This window comes from Sturnus vulgaris, chromosome 4 (genome assembly GCF_052056855.1).
Source record: "Sturnus vulgaris isolate bStuVul1 chromosome 4, bStuVul1.hap1, whole genome shotgun sequence".
In the NCBI taxonomy this organism is placed as follows: domain Eukaryota; kingdom Metazoa; phylum Chordata; class Aves; order Passeriformes; family Sturnidae; genus Sturnus; species Sturnus vulgaris.
Window position 1 is genome coordinate 40,971,808 of NC_142246.1, and position 24,350 is coordinate 40,996,157.

Sequence of the window (24,350 nt, forward strand, 5' to 3'; positions counted from 1 at the left end):
GACCAGACCTGATACCATTGCTGATAGTTGCCCAACAAAGATCCTACACACCTTTCTTACACAGAGTGCTGCAACTACACCATCTGTTTAAGAAGTCTGTTACTAGTTTCTCAGCCCACTGCCTGTGCAATGCTATTACAAAATCCAGTTATACTGAATGCAAGACAAGTCAGAGCCATCAATACACTTCATCCTAGTCTGCCACATGAATCTGATACTCTTCAGTACCAGATACCCCAATATATCTTCAGTTACACAGCCATCTATTTACTTTTTGCAACAGACAACCTGAAGTAACTACACTGTTTTCTTAAAAAGGGTGCAGGTCTTTCCAGTCTTTAACAACAAAGAAAAGGTACATCTCTATGGCTTTAGCTTAAATTCTATGCAAGCGCAAAGCCTTATTTATCTCCACAACTGGCACAGCAGCATCCATACTTCAGACCACAGGCTTGCAAGTCTCAACTGAAAAGATTCATTTCAGACACTGCTTGAGCCAATCTAGCCCTGCATCTGCCCACTGATGCAGGGTTGCATGCAGGCTGGGTTGCATGAATTCAGGTTTCCTATGAACAAATGAACTCATTAAGCACTAAAGCAAACCTCATGCTGTTCATGCAGTGCTGACTTCTGTATAAGATATGAACTGGATTTTATGTTAAAATAGAAGCCAATTTAACAGCCTTTTCCACACAACATGTTAGAACTAAAGATTGCTGCAATCTGTCAGAACTACAAACACATTCTCTAGTACCAGACAGCAACAAGCTAAGAAATTACATAAAATCTATCATATAGAGCTTTATGTGACTAGCAAACCAAACCTAGGCAAGTAATTTCAGATAATGCTTCTTATACTTCTAAGCATATATCAAACTTATGTTTTAATGATGCCATTGCTTACAGATGGAGTTTCTGCAGCAGACCTACCCATTACAGAAGAGATCCTCATTTGATAACATCAAGCATATCTATAGGCAATTTATACAGGCATATAAGTCCATGTGTTCTCATTACTTCCACATGGAATCCAGCAGCAGGCCCAAGACTAGTTGGATGACCAGGATGTTTATGCCCATCACAAAAGCTGATGAGCACTACTCACAATACTTCCACCCTTTATTGTTTAAATGAGGTTATGTAACACAGATCCCCAAAACAGGGACAGCAGGAGTATTCAATCATCTAAAAGCAGAGTATTGAAGAATACAGACAGTACACAAACTCATTGGTCAGCTCTGTTTTCACACGCGTAAAAACCAAAACCCCCCCAAAATTACTTCTTTATCTCTACATCAGCTTCAATATCTATATTGCTTATTTAGCAATGTCAGGTCCTGCATACTCTTAAAAATCAGCTGAAATAACTAAATAAATATGATCTTGTGTATATCTTCACATTTCAGGTTAAATGTGGCTGTTCCAACAGAACAAGTTTTCTTATTTGACCACAACAGTAAGAGCCCCACATATCCTTTCACCCCTTTTTGTAACTATGTAACCTTTCCTGTTACCTGTGTATGATCTGGTAATTGTTGGATCCTTCCATAAACTTAATTCTCTGCAACAACACAAGTCTGTCCAAGTACATGAAAGTGAATCAGAAACATGATTGAGAAAGGAAGAAGTAGAAGGCAGTGGAACCTGCACCTCTTGGTGGCAGCATGACTTATACTAACTCACTTCGTGCAGGGAACTATATACCTTTAGGAAAGGGCACAAAGAAAACATTCCAATACATTCCAAGTATTGAGGCTAGTTGGGATGTTAATTGAGTTTTCTTGTTCCTAAGTCAGTTCTCTCTCTGCTTAGTGAGCCGACTCCCTAAGGGGAGCCAGCTCCAAGAGTACTTGAAAGGCCAAGGCCAGAACAAGGGGAAAAAAGATAAAAGCATGATTCCAAAAATCAAAGGAAAAGTGGCTCCCTCAACACCATCAGTCTGTTTAAGCAGATCAGCTTACCTAGACTTACCTTCAGACTCTACTATATGTAGAAGATGCTAGAACTAATAAACATTATCTTCAAGTCAAAAGAAACCAAAGGTTTATTCATTTATATATTTATTAAATCAATGTGTCTGTGTTCATATGACAGTAGAACCAGGTCTAGTAGAGATACTAAAATCCTATGGATGATTTTTTATTTTTTGAAAGACAGACACAAGTTTGAAACACCTTACAGATATCCTGAAAATTTTGTCCCCAGAGAAGCTTAAGCTTGCTTTATTTTCTCCTACACATGTATATAAGCTACTTTCCTTTGGTTTGTTCAACATTTCTTCAATTAGTTATGAGACATGGAGGCAAGATCTCTCTTACTTAGGGGAAAGCAGACTTATTTGTTCCTAGAAAAAAAAAATCACAAAAATTTGCTTCATTCTACCCTGAATAAATACTTTCAGTTAATATAGATCTCCAAACTCTAATGTTTACAAAGAAAGCTTTTGCTTCACCTTTATAATTATCAGCATGCATGCAATAACTGAAGAGTGACCTATTCATATATATTCAAAAACCACTTCAGTTGACCTTAAACTGTTTTTGAAAGTGACTAACCCCTCACTCCTTCAGTGCAACATCTACAGGCTAGAGAAGCAAATAGACTGAAACATCTCTGTATATTTATCTATATTTTTCTGCTTCTTAGACTAGCAATCCTGAATGTAGAATAATAATTCTAACACCCTTGGGTGCAAAAACGTGGAAAAAGCCACCCCGAACCATATTTTTAAACACAGCTATATAGCTATAAAATCAGACACTGGAGACCTGCTGGCACATGTCTGAAAAGGACAACTCGAAAGTTAAATAAACACTATTCCCTCTTCAGATTACTCTGATGTAATGCTCGAATTAGAGGTAATTTACAAGTAAAGCAGAAGGTTCCACTCTGTTCTTCCCCACTTCATAGCATTCTCTCCTGTCAGCTCCTCACACTGTTAGTACTTGACCCACTAACACAGGAGATGGCAAAAATAGTAAAAGAGGGAAAACTAATAAGGAAACTAGAAAGAGAAGGTAAGATTATTTAACCTTAATTGAAAAGAAAGGCAATTACCCTTTATGCCTCAGTTCGCATATACATAAATCTTATACATTAGAATCAAGAATGTCGGTTCAGTTTCAAATAGGAAAGACTTTCTGGAGTTTCAGTCATCAACATCATCATGAACAAGCTTCTAACAGGATTTTTTCAATTTACAAAATAGCCTTTCAGGCACATGATTATAAATCTAGTCTTACATAAAAATGCCTTTCTTTGTCAAAAATCATATACATCAAAAAAGTTACGTGCATACCTGTTTTGCAGCAGTCTAGTCACTTTGTTCGCACAGCTGACACTCTCATCTCCCAAAGACTTTCTAATTCTTTCATCCAATTTGGTACAAGAGAGATTATTTCCAAGTGGTACATCGTTGTTGTTTCTTGCTCTTTCTATTTGTCCCCCAGTGCCATTTACAGTTTTTGGTGTACCCCCACACATTTTCTTAGCTACAAATCCTCTTGTAAAGCTCTCTCAAAGAAACTAAATACCTGCTGAAGAGAAACAGCCTCAAGCAGGTTTCTTCACTATCGATCAACCATTAACAATGGTAATTTACCATCAGCTTTCTTCCCTATAAAGGAACACAGTCTGCTGAATTTCCAATTGGGGGAAGAAAAGGCAAAGCAATCTTGATATATTCTATAAGCCATTAATACAAAAAGACAGCTGTAGCTAATGTACTCCTGCAATTATTCCAGATAGAAGAGACAAGACTTTCAGGTTTCAGAAGCCATCGTGGACTTGCTCTTGCTGCTGTCAGAGGTTTTCCTACTAAGCCTGGTGCAAAGCTGTAGCAGATACAACAGCTAATATTGACTTTAGCTATGTTTGTTTCCTGGTATGTGATTTAGGTAGCTGGCAATTATGTAGTCACAAGACTGAACCATATGGCCTCTTTAAAAAAAAAAAAAAAAAAAAAAAAGCATAGTTGCTTCTGCAGTGACTCGCCCTTAGTTGCAAGGTTGTTCTAACACTGGCTACAACACCCTGTTAATGGCTCTCATGTGAGCAAGTGTCATCTGACAACCCCTAGCAACCTCATATAGCTTAGGAGCAAGTAAGAATCTGTCATCATTGCCATATGGTGATCAGTTTAAAAAACCCAATTACCAACACCAAGAAACACACTAGATATTCTGCACTATACTTGGACAAGAACTTGACACTAGTACTTTGAAAAGCCTTTTTAAAAAAGTATGAAGGAAAACAATGAGAAAAGGTTTGTTGCAGACTTCAAGCTGCTCTATGAGAATTTAGTCATATGCCTCTTAAAATAATTCAGCGGGAATACTGATGACAAAATTACTAATAAAATACTCCTGGCCAAGTAAATTTACGTTTTTGAACAGGACAAAGGAATCAGATCACAGAAGACAGAATATCAAGTCCAACTCCTGGGCTTGCACAGGAGCATCCTCAAGAGTCACACTTAAGCTCTAAAGTGCTGTCCAAACCCTTCCTGAACTCCGTCAGGATTGGTGCTGTGGCCACTTCCCTTAGGGAGCCTGCTCCAGTGCCCAAACATCCTCTAGGAGAGTAACTTCTTTCTCACATGCAACCCCAGCACAACTTCAGGCGATTCCTTCAGGTCCTGTCACTGGTCACCACAGAGGTGAGTGCCTGCCCCTCCCATCCCCTCATGAGGAAGTTATAACTGCAATGAGGTCTCCGCTCAATCTCCTCTTCTTGAGACTGAACAAACTGAGTGGCCTCAGCCATTCCTCATATGACTTCTGCCCAAAGCCCTTCACCATCTTTGTTGCTCTCCTTTGGGGACTCCCTGATAGCTTAAATATCTTTCTTGTATTGCACTGACCAAAGCTGCATACAGGATGTTCTGTTGGACTCTGGTAATGCTACTGCAGAAAGTTCTCTTCCCCATCTTTGCTTTAAAAACAGTTATCCAGACATATCTGCTCATAACTCACGTCTCTCATGAATTCTGATGCGCTTTCTCCCCAACAGGAAAATTTTAGACATTTTATAAGATAACAGCCCTACTGAAATTTCCCTTACAGGTTAAAAAGGGAAAATAACTTCGTTAATGGTCAACCAGACCAGCAGTAAAGTTAGAAGCAAGATTTCAAAATCCAGTGCTACGTGCTACCTGCTAAATAGCACAGCACCCTTAAAATGGTTTTGTAATCACAGTTAACCCCAACCTCTAAAAACTGGGCAGAAGTGAAACAAAAAACTAGAGCAAGGTTAGGTTGAACAACCTGCTCTGTTGCTGAGGGAAACCTATAGCAATAAAAAAAACAAACAGCTCCACTTCAATCCCTAGAGAAGTGACAAGTACTGGATCACAATCACTTCTCCTCCCAAGTGCAGCAAATAAGTGAAATCTGTGGCCTTTTATCAAGTGATTGAAATGATCTGGGAGAGGACAATGCTAGCCCACACCTCATTGAGGAAGAGTACTTCAAAGATGATTGGTAACACTGGTGTTTAAAGCGTGAACGAAATAAGTGAAATAATACACTTCTACTAAGATCAGGAAATAACAGCCTTCACTTCTGTACTACCTTTTCACCAAACAAACCAAAATTCTGCAACATTCATCAAACTGTCAAATTCATATCAGACATTAGTACAAGGAGCTCCTGTAAGCTCACTAAATAGATATGCTTCACAATACTACCTCATCTGTAAATACAATCATCTGTAGATTAATATAAATCCTAAAGTACTTGGGGAATTAACATTGCAAATCCACAGAACAGTTTCTAAACAACCACAAAATAATACATAAATCCACACATGGAAAACCCACAGAGTTCATAAAGTAGATAACACAGCAAACGGAAGAAAGTGTCCTGCTCTGCAGATATAATCCTCTGTGAAGTAGAGTTTAATCACTCCTTTTCTAGGCTATGTGACAGCACCTCACCTTCTCTGTTTGTAGGTCATTTCCTGTCCTTTATCTTCACCGCAAGACAACTGCCTAAATGATTTCAACTCAAGGTAACACTTTAGCAAGAAAATTCAGGGTGGGGGGGAAGAGAAAATAAATGGATGTGATGTAGCTAAGAATCGTATTCTGTGCAAGTTACAGCTGTCCTCTAAAACTTAAGCATGGTTTTCAAATCTAAGAGAATATTTTCAGAGACCCATGCAAAGTTTTATTTTCCAAACAGCTTTTAGAAGTGGCTAGAGAAGCTTAGGGAAAATAGTTTGAATCATACCTGCTGTTACAGTGAGCATTTGTTCCTGCAAGACATACACAAAAAATGCCTACACTCAAACATTCAGGATTAGTGCCAAAACACATGTTTAAAGATGAAGGGGAATCTCTTCTAGATTGCTTAGTGATGATTTTCCCTCTTTTAGTTCATTGAATAGCTTATGTGGAAGACATAGGCTCCCATCCTCCCTCCTAATTTGAATCATTTACCGTGCATTGTTTTGTCTCTTTCTAAAACCTCAGATATGGAAGAGTTGTGCTGATGCCATACCACATTCCTTTTCCACAATGACTTAAAAGTAGTCCTAATATGGCAAAGCCCTATTAACCTCATGTGAACTACCTTCTTCAAGCATGATACATAGTTACTAGTTTCACACAGGTTAGGCGGGATACATTGCAGATTTGTCACGCAACAAGTGAAGGAAGGTATAATTTGGAGCACTGCTCTCTCTCAAGACAGATTTTCCTGAAGAAAGAGTTCAGGTGGAGAAAAAAAAACTTCTCAGTATCAAATCACTGTACAGGAGGGTCGCCTTTTTTAAAGGATAATTCTACATGTTCCTCAATGAAATCCAAAACAATATTTGATATATTTGTTCATTGAAAAGCTAGAATTCCACAGATTCCCTGCTTAGGAAAGGATAATATATTGGATTTTTGTAAGGCTGGACGCATTTTTTCATCATCTTTGTTGCTACAAAGCAATATCATCACAGGCACGCACAAAAAATGACAAGGTACACACACTGCTAATAGAGGTTAAGAGATCTACGCAAGTTGGAGTCACCATGAAGTGCACACATCAGCCTTCCACAAACATAAAGAGCAGCCCATTAAACCAGTGTGTCACAACTCAACTTCTCTAAGTTATCAGGAATCACTGCTGACTGGCTTATCTACAAGTCTGAAGTTTGGGAGCTAGCTTTCATAGAGTATTTCAGTAATAATGTAGAAATAAAAAAATAAACCCACTATAAAACAAAACCCTAACTAAGGAAACAGCCAGCAAGTACATTGTTTGAAGTAAGACCACAAGTAGGACAGAGATGGTGCTCAGTTGCTAGTTCCAGAAGTGGAATTCCTCATTAGCAAAGAGAAGAGCTAAAGGCTTGTAATTGCATGAAAAAAGGCATGTATTTAATTGTGTTTTACCATTAAGAGAAGTGTGTTTTTTGTTAAACTAGGTCTTGAAACAAAGAAAGGCAAAGTCTGCGGTAAGGTTAGCACCCTAGGTCCACTACCTAGTTCCTTCCTCCACACAGAAAGCTGTGCTTAGTCTAAACAACTTTCCTCTGTCCATCCCACTTTCTGGTCATCTTCGTAGCTTGCAACAGTCAGGAGAGCTCAGCCGACCCAAAGAAGTCAGTATTTTTCATAAGCTGTTTCATAGTGATAATCTTTATCAGTTCAAAGAAGTGAAAATTTGCTTGTCATTTAACACTCTCGAGGATTTGATTCTGCTTCTTTCCCTGTTTATTTTTCCAAGGCACCTGCTATAGCCGGCTTCCAGCTTTCACTGGAGCCAAACAGCAGCGGCCACCCGGGAGCAAGCAGTGCTGGGCCGGGCGTCTCCGCTGCGTGTCCGGGCCGGCCAGGCCACCCCACCTCCTCCGGCACGCAGCGCTGGGTCTCAGCTAATGCATCATTCCCGTGTCACTTGTTCCAGCGGCGCCATGTGACTGGGCCAGCGGCCAGGAACACAGCTACTAAATACAGACACTGCCAAAGCACGTCTGGGAACTGCCTCTGCCAGAAAATGAGATTAAGAGAAATCATTTATCCTGCCTCTGCCTTTCCCCACCTTCTCTTCAACACAAGGAAGAACTACATCTGAAGGAGAACTTTGAGCAACAATGTAAGGCAGAATTTGGTATTAATAATACCGTACTAGCTGTTACTCCCTTGCAATGCTGTATAAAAGTCTTGACAGATCTCAGACCTTAGTATCTCCTACCTAAACCAGCAGGCCAAGACAGACATCACCACACCTTAGGGCTGATATCCTGAGGCATGGGTTTGGTTGCCTGCTCTTTCCTGTTTCTTCTCACTCCTCTATAAAGTCCTATATTCTATTTTATTCTTTTTATTTGAGAGTCTGTATATAGCTTCAAACCTCAGTTCAAAGGATTAATTTTAGAACATGAATAAAATTAAGAAAAAATGTTCTTTACTGGACATAAATAAATACAGAGAGATGAACAATGCCTGGTGTTTAACATTCCCCCCAATTTTTTCTAGCTAAATGAAAAATATTTTTTCTGCTATAACACACACAAACACCTTCACTCAAAGTAGCCAAAAACACCCGCATGTTAACAGCAACCATTTCTTTACAAATTTCCTCCACTTCCACTATGAAAAGGCTACATTCACAAGAGGGCTTTGTGAATTGCAGAGGATGTGGCACTTTCTCAAGCTTTACAGACAGAAGTTTAGGGTACTCTCTCCAGGGGCACAGAAAGATTGCAAATCCCCATTTCTCATCATTGTTCTGAACACGCACTCCCATGGTACAAAAGAACACTCTCAAGGAGGGCTAGAGGCAAGTGCTATCCAGGGACCCCATGCGCCTCTTTCAAGGGAAACTGCTTCAGAAGGGGTCAGTTCCATCTAATCCAAAAGCACAAACTCAGCAGTATCAATCCACTTAAAAAGAAATTAAAATTGACCTCCTAAATTCCTATTCTATGAAAAGATATCAGATGTGGCTCTCTAACAGTGCTGACAGCTGAAGCAGCCCAGTTTTTTTTGACCCGCTAACATAATATTGGTAAGACCTCTGTAAATGGTTATGTTAAACTGTTGTAAGAACAAGATGTGTTTTGATCCTTCTAAAACAGAGAATGCAACTGAAAAGTTAACCTGCAATACCCAGGAAGGGAAGGAAGAAAAACTAAGTTGAATATTTATGAGAAAGTACTGATTTACCCAACTGGCAAGAATATGGGAAAGCACACAAGTAGCCATGCTCGATCAACCACAGGTTACTACAGCATGAACAGCAAAGTCCATTGCCTCGGTCTAGATGAATGCCAGGAAATCCTGACTTAGATTGAATGAAGTGATAACATGGACGGATATAACGTCAGCTCCAGCATTTTTCACTAGTTATAGCCAAAAATATGTTTTGCTCCTCTTGTTGTTATGGTAATTTGTTTATTCCATCCAAAACACCTTCCTTAACTCTGTCTTGTAGACAGCGCAGAAAGTAGCTCTCTAGTAACTAGAACTTAATCTTGAAGGCTTAGACAGATTTATTTTCAAGTTTAACTGGAAAGGGAAGGAGGAACCACATCTTGGGACTATGTGCAGAAGACCATGGTAATTAAATCACTCATACCATATACCTTCTCAATGAAAAAAAAACTACACACAAAACCAACCAACCAAACCACAGTCCTGCAGCTGACTAGCATGGGCAAACCTACCCTTACTGCAAGCCACTATGCTAAAGACTTACGTTCTGTTTACCATCAATTGCGTAGGACTTTGAATGTATAAATAGTCATTAAGTTATGAAACAGTCTCTCCTCCTTAAAGCAGGCCAACCACTCTAAACTACTCACATAGGATCCCAAACATTTTCTCAAAAACACTGGTATAATACTAGACTTAGAAGTTTATCCAGTCAGGTTTGTACATAATTACAGCAGACCACACCCAGGAGCATGCTAACATTTGGCTGCCACATATCAGTCCATCAATCCAGAAATATTTGAGCAAAAAAAGAAAAATCACATAGAAAATCCAGCTGCATCCTTGTCCTGCAGTAAGGATGATTTGCACATTGATAGATGCAAACAAATTTAAGTCAGCAAGTTTATGTAGCAATTATTTAGATAAATTAGAAACCTTTCGCCTCATGAGAGGGTAAAAATTGGTGAAGTTCCTTTAGTGTTCTCCAGAAAAAGAGTGTACAAGAAAATCCTTTATAACAGACCTGATTAACTCCTGAGATTAAGTCTACCAGGGCACTCACTAGAAGCCATCCTAACTACTACAGATTCAGGGTAACTTCATTTAAATACAAACAAAACTCTTTCTTTTCACTTTCTGTCAAAATAGCGACCAAGGATACAACTCCAGTGAAGACTACAGTCAACTTCTAGTGCTTCAGTTACGCAAACAAAAAGCCAAAATCAAATCAAATTTCAATCACATTGCTAGTTCACATACTAACACATTTCAATACAAATAGAATTATTTCTTTAAGCAGTAAACGAAGTTTTATTCAGATTCAAGTTCATCTTTGGTACTCCCCATTAGATATGTTTTGCTTAAAAACAAATAAATTGGACACATGCATTATCAACGTGCACATAGGTTCATTGAGTTGACTGATTGTTTCAAAAAACCACATTCACTACATTGTTCTGTCTGCATTTTCATCTTCTTTGCATACCTATCCCAGGATCTGTTATCCAGGCCAGCTCTGCATAAGAATTTTACAGCATTTCTACCAAGTGCTACCATAAAGTGACAAACAGAAACAGCTATTTTCAAATATATGTTATTTCCCTAGTCCCATTCAAAGATATTCCCAAATACATCCCTGTCTGCAAGACTGCTTACAGGAACTTCTGAACACAAGAATTTTAGTACCTGAACTTTTTTGAACTCAACTGTACTGTGATCTAGTCCACAGGAGATGGCTAATATCCACAAGTCGCCCAAGTACCAAGGTCATTAGGTATTACTCACCCACTCTCAAAGTTAGAATTATGTCTGAAATCATTTTAGTGCTTTGTAAGCATGATTTATATGCACAGGCAAATCTCATAAATACCTTTATAAGGAGAGAAGGTTAATTTTCCCAAGTCTTTAACTTGATGTGATCGAAAAATGCTTTTAACAGTTGGGAGGGCACAGGTTGCACTCCTGAAGCTGTTTCAGGTGGCTAACACAGGAGAGCAAGCTTCCTCCAGCCTAAAAGCCATGACCAAGTAAGAGCTAAGATGCATGAAACTATGGTTGTCTGCTACGAGAACTGAAGTGGCCACCAAATCACTGTTCTTTATTCCAGCCTTCTTAATACAGCTGAGGATTAGCCCTCCATAACCATTTCTGCATCGTGTGACAGCTTAACACAGACCAGTGTAAGAAAAGCTGGCTCTGTCACTGACCTTTACACAGACATGACTGAGAGGGCTTCAACACTGGTCTACCAACTCTACTGTGGAAGTGACAAATGTCCAGCCAATACCCAATTCCAGCAAAGAACAGCAGAATGCAGTAGCATCTTGTCATTGGAGCCATTCACCAAGACCAAGCCCTCACATGCATGGACCAACCCTGCTGCTCCACAGCTGAGCAAAGTGGTTTCTGTGCCAAATTTCTGCTGCCTCACACCTGCACCCTCCTTCGCAGTAGCCTCATAGGTCTCCGCCCACCCTGTTCAACCCAAGCTGTAAAACAAGACAGGACATTTCAGAAACAAAAGGCTCATGACAATGAGTACAATTTGTCCTAAAAAGGACAACCCATTTTAGAGTGCGAGTTAGAGAGTAGAGTGTTAAATGTGAAGATTTTAAAAGGTCATTTTGAGGGAATGTGAAAGGAAAGGCAAGTAAATGTGACAGACACAAGCACTCAACTGTTCAGCAATAGCTGGACAAGCTCATGTGCCCCCAAAGAAAAACGCAAGATACCACAAAAACTTGTCTGAACATAAACTAATTTCTATGAATTGCAGATCTCAAAAAGTTCCAATAACTGTCTTTTCCTAACCACAGAGAGTTTCAACATTACAATATTATATTACATTCTGTAAAATTATCCACATTCAGTGAAATAGTAATAATTTGAGTATAACTTGCTCTGAACTATGTATTCAACAGCCTTCTCTCTGGAGTTTCCTTCAAAATCTTTATCTAATGTACTCTGCTCAGATTTTCTGTACTCCTGGAGCTGTGCATTAACAAACCCAACCCTAAAAGTTGAGCAATTTCAGGTGTTCGACAACATCCAGATTCAGAATTCAGTACAAATACCCTGCACAGAAATTCAGAGCACTGAGTTCATTCAAGCCTCTTTCATAAAAGTTGGTAAACTCAGTGAAAACAAAAGCTGAGTTATTGTAAGAAACCTCCCGATTCCATTATAAGAAATTAAGTACTACTGTGTTCAGATTTCTAATTTCAAAGTGCTAATACTAAATTCAGACTGCTAGCACCTCTATTAGAAAAATAAATAAATATTGTCAATTGTTTACTTAGTATAGCTGATTTCATTAGCACATCTAAAATTTCACTGAGCACCTTGGAGGAGAAACGTTGAGCTGTATTGCACTGAAGTGAGAGCATCCTGCAGAGAAAGCTCCACACTGATTCAGTAATTACATCATACATAGCTCAAGTTTCACTTCAGTACAGACCATGGAAGCGGAATCATGACTCAGTTTTAACAGTAGCAAGTGTGATGTAAAGCCCTCGTGCCGTTTATCAGTACAATTCCAAAGATCCAGAAGTGTGCTGACTGACCAAAAAACATTTCAGCTGCACTTGTCCTAGTCAAGGTGGGGAAGATACAAGCACTGTTGCCAGAACTTCTAAGCTCATCCTCTCAGTGCCTCAAAACACTTTGCCTTGTAGCCTGCACAGGAGCTTGTCTTGTGACCTCAGCCTTGCACATTAAAACATGACATTACTCAGGTATTCGAGTGACAAACAGTGCAAATGGAGTGACTTGAGAAAGGCCCTGTTAAGGTGGGGAGAAAGCAGAACAGAGAAGAACCTGAGCATGAATATTAAGAAGCAGCATAGGCAGAGCACACACAGAGGAGCTGATTCACGACAGGCAAAGGTGAACTGCCGTGTCCACGCCTGTTACTCAGACCAGTAGTAATCTGACACTATCACAGGATGCACATAGAAAAAGTGCAGACAGATATTTGCTGTCTTCACATGAGTTCCCTATTCAAAGTCCTCCTTTTCCTGCTTATTCTTGCAAGCCTGTTAACCACCACCCTATAGAACTGCATTCCTCATCTTTTGCCTAAGAAGTGTACCCATGGAAACCTTTACACAGCAAATACTGGTAATTATGACAGCCTAAGAATATTCTTCTTACAACCGTTCATCTAAGCTGCATACAAGACAACAGCACGCTATTAATCAAGGGTGCACTTAGAACTCTTGACAAATATAAAACATAACACATGACTCCAATCTGAATTTACTCTTCAGAAGCTATCCATGAGCATCACTAAGGTGCAAAGTACATGATGAAAGAACATGATGGTTAGTGTCAGAAGGACTTCTTAAAGGAACAGGTACCTCATCAAGGTTTGTAGCACATATAGTGAGTACTAATCCAAAGAATTTTCTTTGCAAAGGAAGTCCTCAGCAGCTTCAATAAGACTGAAGTGTCAGAACAAGGAATTATCTATATAAGAAAAATTACTCCATTTTCGGTCCGCCCTGACCCCAGCTACGTTGTCACATCTACACTCTCAGGGCATTTGGTCTGCTGTTACTCACTGTTCAGACCAAAGCAACAGATGAAGGCCACTACCATCCACAGGAAACACCTACATCCCACAACGTCTAAGTGGGATAACATGATGACTAATGACTAAAACATTTCTGTCAAAACTCTTCCACCTTCCTTTCCCCTAAATTTAATAAAGCTGTTTTGCAACTTTAACTTAGTTCACATAAGAAAAGTTTAAAAAGTTTATCTAAGTTTCCATGAAGCCAGCCTCTACTGGCAACAAAGCTCTGCATTGGTTTTTAAAGTGTTTCTCACAAATTCAGCTTTTAGGAATGCTTATCCACATTTTTCAGCCCCAAACAGCTTTATTTTCTCAATCATATCAAGCCATTATTGTCAACAAGTATTCACTTACAGCATCAGCATCACTGTGTTAAATAGCAATGTTTCCTGCTTTAAGGTGTGCTACCAACAAGGAAAGGTACCTCCAAGGCTTTCTGCTGCTACTATTCCCAAATCACTTTCCATTGAGCATAGTACGTGGCACAGTACTCACCAAGTTCTGGACAGCTGTAAACAGCAAAAGTGCCCTAAGAATAAGGAATCAAGCACCTACTATCCAACTGCACACCGATTCAAGAATCAATGCCTGGAACTCCATGGATAAGTTACATGTATGTCAGGAATAAGATAACCTACAGGCAAAACCCATTTGACTGTCAGGCAATAATGCATTTTTTCATGGAAATAAATAACTAAGGCACATCCATCCCTTCAATGTCAGTAGCTTGTGCATTTCTATACCTAGTTTTGTCACTTGTGGAAAAGAAAAAACGAAAACAAAACACATGGCGTCTTCTTGCAACTTTAAGAGAGATGGAGCTAGATTCAGAGCAGAGCTAGAGGAAACCAAGAAGTTGTTCAGTGACAGCAGTGTTTAGGGGAGGGGAAATCCAAACAACTAAAGAAGAACGGCCTTAGTTCCTGCAAAGCTCAAAACCAGAGGACTTGGGGATTGTTTTTGTCCAAAAAAGCCCCAGGCTACAAGTGTGGTTTCCACGTCAAAAGACCATACTTTCAATTACTTCCTCTCTAAGCAGTTTTTTTTGAATGAGACTATAATAAATCCCTTTTTGCAGAACTTGAGTCTTTAGCTCACTTTACTGATGAAAGACTAACACCAGCGCAAAGGTATAATACTGCAGACTAAGGCTCACCTTTGGCTGTCTGTGAAATGCTGTACAGTTTAGATCTGCTCTTTGACCTTCCCTGCTCACATGCTCAGATCTGGCCCTGGGCTGGATTGCCCTTCTACACGATATAAAACAGTGATTTTCTTTCAAATATTTTTTCAAAGGCTTTACAGTCAGATGTTCATAAATATCTCCACGTATGAAGATGTACATGTGTGTGCAGTAGGGTTATTGCTGTGTGCATCTCTACAAAATGGCACGAAGCTCAATTAAAAAACCCAGTTAGGTCACAAGAACATTGCAAGGAATGTTTCATTTGAACAAACTGACATACAAACAGACTCCAAACTCACTACTGCTTTCTTTCCTTTTTCAGAAGGTGGAACATTGCCAGGCTGGTAATAAATGCTGTGAAATAATGCTTAGCAAGTAGGATCTCACCAAGCATTTCAGTACTATGACCAAAAGAATCATTAGTACCAGCTGCCAAACAAATGATCTCATATACCAAAGCTAACAAACTGTTACCAAATAGATATCCTGCAGCTACAACATGACATCCGTTCCATTACAGACACCAGAAGGAGCAGCTGATACTTAAAGCTGAAGAAATACACTGCATACAAGTTTCAGACACAGCTGAAATAATACAACCTTTTTTTAAAGAAAACACATAAAATGAAGTTATTCCCTACCCTACAACAGTCCTTCACTACACATACCAATATCAAAGAAATTTAATCACAGGTTGCAACGCAGAAATTATATATTCAGCAGTGAAAACAGTATTCCAAAAATTCCAATACATAAATTTCCTGTTAAAAAAAAAAAAAACAAAACCAAATCAAACTATCAAAGACTGAAGTTAAGGTGAAGTCTGAACCCACAGCTTAAGGATAACCTCAGATTTTATGTTGAAAAGTACAGAAAAGCACTGATGTGAAATTTCTTCTAGAATCAGGTAAATACAATTTCAGAAAAACTGCTATCAATTTAAGTACAAGCAAACTACCTGAAACTCACTTCAATTTCCTTAAGGCCACCCTCCAATACCTTACTCAAATATATGCTTAGCACTTGAGACATTCTAGACTTGAGATACTATGTGCTTATACTCTACGTAATCCCTAAAACTTAATGGACTGTTCAATAGCTAAGGAATTGGTTGAATGGCCACATCCAGAGGGCAGTGGTCAGTGGCTCAGAGTCCTGATGGACATCAGTGATAAGTGGTGTCCCTCAGGGAATACCAATGATGGAATTGCATGCACCCTCAACAAATCAGCAGATGACACCAAGCTGGGCTTGTCTGCACACCTGAAGGATGGGATGCCAGCCCAAGGGACCTGGACAAGCTCAAGAAGTGGGCCCATGGGAATCTCATGAGGTTTAGCAAGACCAAGCGTGAGATGCTGCACCTGGGTCAGGACAAACCCGGGATGAACAGATTCAGAGCAGCCCTGCCCAGAAGGACTTGGGGATGCTGGTGGGTGAGAGGCAGGACATGGCCCAGCAACATGCACTTGCAACCCAGGAAGCCAAACGTGTCCTGGGCTACATTAAAAGCAGCAGGGCCAGGGAAACTATTCTACCCTTCCACTCTGCCCTCATGAGACCTCACCTGCAGTGCTGCATCTACCTCTGGGGTCCCCAGCATAGAAAGGACATTGACCTGTTGGAGCAAGTCCAGAGAAGAGACACATGATTAGAGGGATGGAGAATCTCTCCTATGAGGAAAGCCTGAAAGAATTGAGGCTGTTTAGTCTGGATAAGAGGAGGCTTCAGAACGACCTAATTGCTGCTTTCCATTCCCTAAAGGGAGCCAACAAAAAATGTGGAGAGAGATTATTTTAAAATGCCTATAGTGACAGGACAAGGGGGAATGGCTTCAAACAAGGAGAATAGGTTTAGCTTAGATATTAGGAAAAATCTTTTCTGTGAAGGTGGTGAGACACTGTAAGAGTTTGCCCAGAGAAATGGTGGATGCCTCATCCCTGTAAATGCTGAAGGCCAGGTTGGATGGGGCTCTGATCAGTCTGGTCCAGTGCAAGGTGTCCCTGTCTAAGGCAGCGGTGGTGGGAACTAGAGGATCTCTAAGTCTCTTCCAACACGAGCTGATCTATGATTCTGCAGAGTACATGACCCTGGTAGCACTCCAAAAAACTGTACAAACCGCACTAAACCAATCTTGTAAGGGAAGTAACATTTGATAAGGAAATATAAGTTTTAGGGGAATTTATCCACATAAATACGCATTGCTTGCACACAAAGTGATTAGGGTTTTCCCAGAGCCTCAGAAGAAGAAGAAATATATTTCAATTACAGCCACTCAACTGCCACTGTTGAAAGGGGTGTGTGTATACACATACATATCTTTACATATGTATTACACACAGATATATGTATTTTCAGTTAAGGGAAGCAAGAAGCAGCAGTAAAAAAAGAGAAGCTCAAGTCTGTGTACAAAGCTGCTTGAAACAAATGTAGTATCTCACTAACACACATTTGTTCTCCAGCTGGTTTATAATTTCTCTTTATGTAAAAAGAGAATTAAGCTACTACTAAGAATTCTAACTACTACCCTTCTACCACTTCATACTTCCATTATCTTGAAGGGAGGCCTGAGCCAGTAGAAAATCCTATTATCCCCATAGCTCTATATTAGCAGCTACACCTCATGTTTACATTCTCCTCATTCAGCAGGTAAAGGTTGTGCTCAGACTAGCTCCACAGAGTGCATTAACTGGTGCTAAGGACCTGACACCCACACTATATGTGTTTTAGAGTTTTACTTTTGATCAGCTGTAGTATGGTCCTAGGGACTGAATATCCATTAGTGGTTGGAAAACACTTTCTAATTTAATTCATTCCAAAAGGAATCCAGTTTATGTACCGAAGCCACTTGGCTTTGTGAGCCAAAGTGCAGTTAATGGAGACAATTTAGAGGTTTTCTTTAAAAGAGCACTCCTGAGCCAAATTAATATGTTAATATTCATGCACCCAGGAAATAATTTCCCATGGCTCCACCTTCATCTATAGGCACCATGTCTCTTGCTCCCTGAGGCTGTGCCAGCTCATCCTGGTAAGCAGCATGGACCTTGAAGCTTGATGTTTCCTTCAGAGCTGAACAGACAGAGCAGCGTGGACCTCTGGCCAAGATTTAGCTCCCATTAAAGGAGAGAGTGCAATAGAATGAGCACATGCAGTACTTGTTACAGGCAAACCGCAAGCCTGGTTGATAGCCCTCTGCAACAGAACTTTACCTGGTGTTCCTGGGAAGACTAGAAAACACAAAACTTCTCAACAACATAGTTGAAAAAAGTTGTCAAATTGCATTAATTTGAGGAGGCATTATCTGCGAAAGAGCTTTTTGGTGATTCCTCTGTTGTTCAGGGTAAGGAGGGTGTGTGAATACACTGAAGCTTTCAAGGCTCTCATAACAATTAAAAGTCCAGGGACACAGATTGTTATTGGTCTCACAGGGCTCCTTAACAGAGCTAAACACTGCAAGACATATTGAGTGTGGAGGGACTTCACTAACCAAAACCCGGAAGGAATAAAACTAACTAAAAATTCTTAAAAAGGCAGTCTTGTAAGTAGAAAATTATTCTACCATTTTGCATCTAACACTGACCAGCAGTATATGCTTAATACAGAAGCTACTGAAGGATTATGTCTCCTACTTAGATCAAATCACATCTTTCCAAACAGAGATTACTGTTGAACAGAAAATCTATTAAAAACATTGCAGCAAAGCTTCTAAGACCCTGTAAGTATGCTCTTGCAGATCATGAACAGATCGCTAGAAAGAAAGAAAAAGCATTACAGCATACTTAAAAGTCATAAGGAAGAAGTTTAATATTAACATACAAAAAAACCTCCATTCACATATAAAATACTTCAAGTAATTTTATTAACCTTAGGTGTGTCAAAAAAGTCAGAAAGGGAACGAGGAAAAATAAGGGATAAAAAGAATGAAGGGTACCTACAGAACCTACAGTATTTTCAGTATGATAGCTTTTATGTAAAGCATCACATCACTCAAACTGAAAACCAAGAGCGGAATATCTTATCCAAAAAACAGGAAGAAGGAAAAAGTACAATCCCTAACTTCACTAAATACTCCAAATGGAATAATTTTACTGATTTTAAGGGAAAACACACTGTGCAAGGAATCTGCCTTCGTGGAGATACTTGATAATCCAATAATCCAGAACTCACAGCACTGGTCTCTGACACAGAATATTTTTAAGTACAATGCAAAATAATAGAGTTAGTCTAGAACTATTGTCAGTTTCAATGTGGAAAATTGTTTTCTTCCATATTAAAGGAGATATTTAACTCATAAGGTAAATAACTGCTAAAAGAAATAGCAGTTACAAGTACAGCATAGACTCTGAAGCTTCACCAAATTCACCAGATTTGTTCTCTAATATGAATGCAGTTCCAATACTGTGTCAAATCACCTTCAAAGGAATGATCTTGTAACCCAAATATATTGTCATTTTCATCTTACATCATTGTTCTCCATGATCTTGCAACTTTAGCCACACAAATGGCCATGTCCCACACGGACCGTCTTTGAAATTATAATGGTAGCTGTGATCTTTCTAGATAACTTGGCACTATGGCATTTTAAGGATCAAAATACTGTCCGCTGCTCTCCCTCACCATCCTCAGTAGTTTCAGCGGTGAAAGCCCAGATTCCAATTGAACCCTGTGTACCATCTGATCACAAGACCAGTCAACTCATGCCGCACAGAAAAACAGGCACAGAGGTTACTGGGCATGCATGTGATTGTCACCACGCTCACCGGGCCGCTGGGTCTTGTGAGCAGCACAGATGTCACACGAACAAAGCTCCGAAGTACCAGCCTGAGCAAAATGCTGTCCCCAAAGGCTCAGAAAACACTAATATTACGCAGACAACCATTATTATATAAAGGGTATACATATAAATCGTGAAGCAACTGTAGCTACTGAACCTCATCTTTCAGCACGCACGGTATCAAAAGCAGAAGGCAGTGAAAGGTGCCTAATGCTTAGCGGGTCACTAGACTGCGCACGTGTATGTAGGTCACAACAATTAAGCCGTTTCTTAATTTCCCTGTGCTGATGAGACCTGGGCACGAGTTATCACATCAACCGCACACAAACGCCAGACAGGGGCCCGGCGCCTCTCCCCACCGCTGCCGAGGGGCGAGCGCCCCTGGCTACCGGGCGTGCCACCGCCAACTCGCGCAGAAAATGGCTGAGAGATCCAACGAGAGGGAAAGGCGGGAGGAGAGCCACCCCGGCACAGCCGTGCCTCCCGCCACACCCCCTTCCCCCGCCGCAGAGTTTCCGGGGGAGCAGCGGGGGACCCCGCGGGGGCTGCGGCACACCTGCGCCCCACGCCGGCCTCTCTGCCTCCTCGCCCGCTGCCCCGCCGCAGCAGCCCCCGGGGCCCGCCGCCACCCGCCCCAGCTCACCTGAAGGCGGGCCCCTCCCCCGGAGCCCGGCCGTGCGGGGCCGCCGCGCCACCGCCCCTTTTGTTGAAGAGCTTCTGGAGCAGGGTGGGAGCCATGCCGCCGCTCCGCCCGGCGGCGGCCCCGCCGCGCCCCTCGCAGCGGCTCAGCGGGCGGCGAGCGGTGGCGGCCGCGGCAGCATCCCCGGAGCCACTGCGGAGCCGCCCAGCATTCCGCGGAGGCGAGGAGAGGCGAAAGGAGCGCCGGCCCGCTCAGCCGCGCCACTCCTGGCGACCACTCGTCACCTGACCGGGGCCGAGCGCTCCCGGCCGGCGGCGCTAGCACCGGGCAGGGCGCACCGGGCAGGGCAGGGAAGGCAGGCGCTACCCGCGCCGCCGGCAGACAGAGATGGGGACGGAGCCGCGGTGGCGCCGCGCCCCTCGGGCGGTCCCCATTGGCTGCGCGGCGCCCCCGCCCCGCCCCCAGCACGTGGTAAGGAGCGGAGGCGGCCTTAAAGGGACAGGGCCCTGCCGGGCCGTGCCGAGCCGAGCTGTGTGTGGGGAATGCGTTGGGATGACGCGCCCGAGGTGAGCGTGGGTACATGGAACCGGAGAATCCGTGTGAAGGGGCCGGAAGGGGCCCTAAAGGTCATCTAGTCACAAACTGTACTCCCATGGGCAGGGACACCTCCCACTAGGTCGGATTTCTTATCCAACCTGGCTTTGAGTACCTCCAGTGTTGGGGCATCCATAACCTCCCTGAACAACCGGTTCCAGCTCCTCACCACCCTCACAGCAAAGGATTTCCTTCTAATATCTAACCTAATTTTCCCCTGTTTCAGTTCGAACTGTGATAAATGTGATTCGTGCTAATTAAATTGTAACTACATTAGCAAAATTGTATTTAGATCAATAAAAGACAATTGTTACAGAGTGAGGGAGGAGATGGGTGAGACAGGGCAAAGGACATCTTCCAGATGTTGGGAGTCGAAGAAGGAGGTTGGAAGAAAGTCAAACAAGAATAGTAGAAGGCCGTAGGTCTGACAAGCAGCACCTAGAAATAGAAAGTTTCAACCTTGAAATGGGCCAAAATGGGATGATTCCAAGCATGGGACTCAATTAAAGTCTTGTTATGGGAAACATCTGCTCAGTCACACAGGGCGTCTGCGCTACCTGCAGGTCACACCTCGATCATTGATGAAGACAATGAGCCTTCATCGGAAATAAGACCCTTAAAAGGATGAGAGACCCCCTAACCCATTAGTAGAGCATGTACTATACACATAGTGACGCACGTTTTAGGAATAGAATCTAGGAGGAGTTTTCTAGAAACTTCTGTAGCCTACAGTATATAAGTGGGATTGTTAGCCTGGATGCTTTGGTACGTGAGGAATGGGAGCCACTCCCCGTATCCCCGGTCGGAGGGGGAGCCCCAGTCGGTTTTGCTTATGCTTTATACGAACCTCAATTATACTAAATTACTTACTGCCAAATTTTGTATATTCTCAAATATATGCACTTTAATTGTATTCATCTCCAATACTTTAATTGTATTCATTTATAATTGTTACTATTAAAAATTTGCTGCTACATTTAATCTTGTTGTTTGATAAATTGGAGAAATAGAACATCATTCATAACAGAACCCATTATTTCTTGTCCCATCACTACAGTTCCTGACAGAGAGTCCCTCTCCAGCTTCCATGTAGGCCCCTTCAGATATTGGAAGGTTGCAATGAGGTCTCCACACAACTTTCTCTTCCGCAGGCTGAACATCTCCAGCTCTCTCAGCATGTCTCCATGTGGGAGGTGCTCCACTCCTCTTAACCTTGAGGCACTCCTCTGGACTTGCTCCAACGGTTGCAACTCCTGATGTTGGGGACACCAGAACTGCATGCAGTTCTCCAGTGTGGTCTCACAAGAGCAGAGCAGAGGGGGGAAATCACCTCCCTCGACCTGCTGGCCACTCTGCTTTTGATGTAGCCCAGGATTCTGTTGGCTTTCTTGGCTGCAATCACGTATTGCCAGTGTGAATTTTTCATCCACATCACCACATGGATATTGTGTCTTTTACAATACATTTTTCTACAAATAGAATAGTGCTTGCATATGCATGTGTGCACACATGTAAATCATGTCTTTGTGATTTACAACACTGTATTTGTGCAGTGAAGCAAGAGCAAATCACTGCCTGCATCAGAAGGAGCTGTTTCCCTGCTTGGGCTGATTCCAGAATGTGGTGTCCAAGTGCCCTCTCATCCTTCTCGCACCAGCCAAACCCACAGATTGACAAAAATCCATTTGGTTTCAGGAAGCTCACATCCTTCGTTTTGCTCCATGCACCAATCTGGCACTGGTTCAGGAAGATTATAATGTGATTTTCTCCCTAGCCAGGACTAGAATGTCTGTAATGGAGAGGTCCCTGGCATTTAATTGTAGAAGTACTGTGATTCCCTTGGAGAATATCTGAATTTTTACTTTAGTTTTTGACCGGCAAGCAGCAATATTTTTTCAGGCAGGTAGGTCTGCTGGAATGGTGGGTTTTCACACAGATCTATTCTATTCACAAACAATTAGATGAGACTACAGTATTTAGGTATCATTTGGTGTTTTATATTTAGAGGGAAAGGATTATTTGCGTGGTTTTGCCCAGCAGCAGGATGACACCTCGATGCACCTACCAAGAGAACATGACTTCAAATGCTCCTTTTCAACCAGCTAAGTCACTGCATACTGTGGTGGAACAAAAAACAAACAAACAAATCCCCCCCAAAACAGCAAGAAAAGCAGAATCACAATAGCTTCCTGTTCTTTTTAGGAAACTGGACGATGAGACATGGAGAATAGTGGTTATTATAATAGTTGCAAAGAATCATTACAATAGCTCTCTGCAAACTCAGCATCCAGTAGTGGTAGAAGAGGTGGTGAACGTATTTTGAAGTAAGCCTTTCACGGTCTGGAGAAGCTGTTTTCTCTTTAAAATAAGAGGTGACTGTCTACTGGCCTGATAATTTGATCAGCTGCACCCTTGATAACACCAGACTGAATATTGTAATGCTCAACTGATCCTGGAGGTCCATTCTCAGAAGGGCTTTAACCTACTTCCTCTGTGAGACTAAACACCCAACGTAAATCTTTCAGCCTGGATGTTGTTACTGCCCCAATCATTAGAGTCAATCCACTCGAACAAAGCTGAAGGATAGAAAAGAGAGGGTGTGATGGCAGCACACAGAAAGGCGAATAGCAGGGTGTGGCTGGACAAGATGAAAGACATCATAGTTTACACAGTAATCAACACAAATGAGAATCTAAGCATCCAGCTCCAGAAATAATCACTGGACTGCATTTCTCAAGGAACAGTCCTGAAAAACTTAAAAGTTGCGAACACCGTGGCTGCCCCTGTAAGGTCCATCAGTGTTAGCAAGGAGTACTGACCAGTGGGGGCAGAATCAGAGGCTAACAACCAATCGTCTCCCAGTGTCCACACCACAGACATTTTACATTTTACACATTTTACTAGTCCATTTATTTTGGACTGGTTGCAGTCTGGTCCTGTCAGCAGAATGCATGTTAGTGGTTGAAGTACACTGAATGTATTTCTGAAAAATATGTGGTTTAGTTTCATCTGAAAATGATCCACTTTATATGTCCAGATGCCACTCCAAAATATGAAGCAAGACAAAGTCAGTGAAGACAATTGGGATACCCTCTTCACAAATAGCAGTGTAAATGCACCCTACATGTTGGCTGATGCTCAGTGCAAAATTAGTTCTCAGTGTGTTCTGTTAATGTACGTGACCATCACTACTGAAACTGATAACAACACATTAAGAGACTAGTGTTCTGAAGGCTATTTCTGGGGCGGGGGGAAGGGAAAACAGCAGAATCAGCAAAGGACTACAAAATAATTTGCACAATCAGAACGCACTGTCATACCCCAAACAGAGATGGGCTATAAAGAACACCTGGCAAAGCAATGCAGTGATTTTTCACTAACCTCAGAGTGCAAAATAGGAGCCAATGTAAAGAAAAAAGCCATACTGGCTGT

General features: G+C 41.6%; 1 protein-coding gene across 2 annotated transcripts in view; it reads right to left on the reverse strand.

The window, feature by feature from the left end:
• The window catches only part of FNIP2 (folliculin interacting protein 2), a 49,474-nt gene extending 29,052 nt beyond the window's left edge, over positions 1-20,422 (reverse strand). For both annotated transcript variants that reach the window (XM_014883675.2, XM_088163653.1), the window contains exon 1: positions 20,328-20,422. In XM_014883675.2, coding sequence (XP_014739161.2) covers positions 20,328-20,422 — 95 coding nt within the window. The remainder of the gene's footprint in view (positions 1-20,327) is intronic.
• Positions 20,423-24,350: the final 3,928 nt, after the last annotated feature.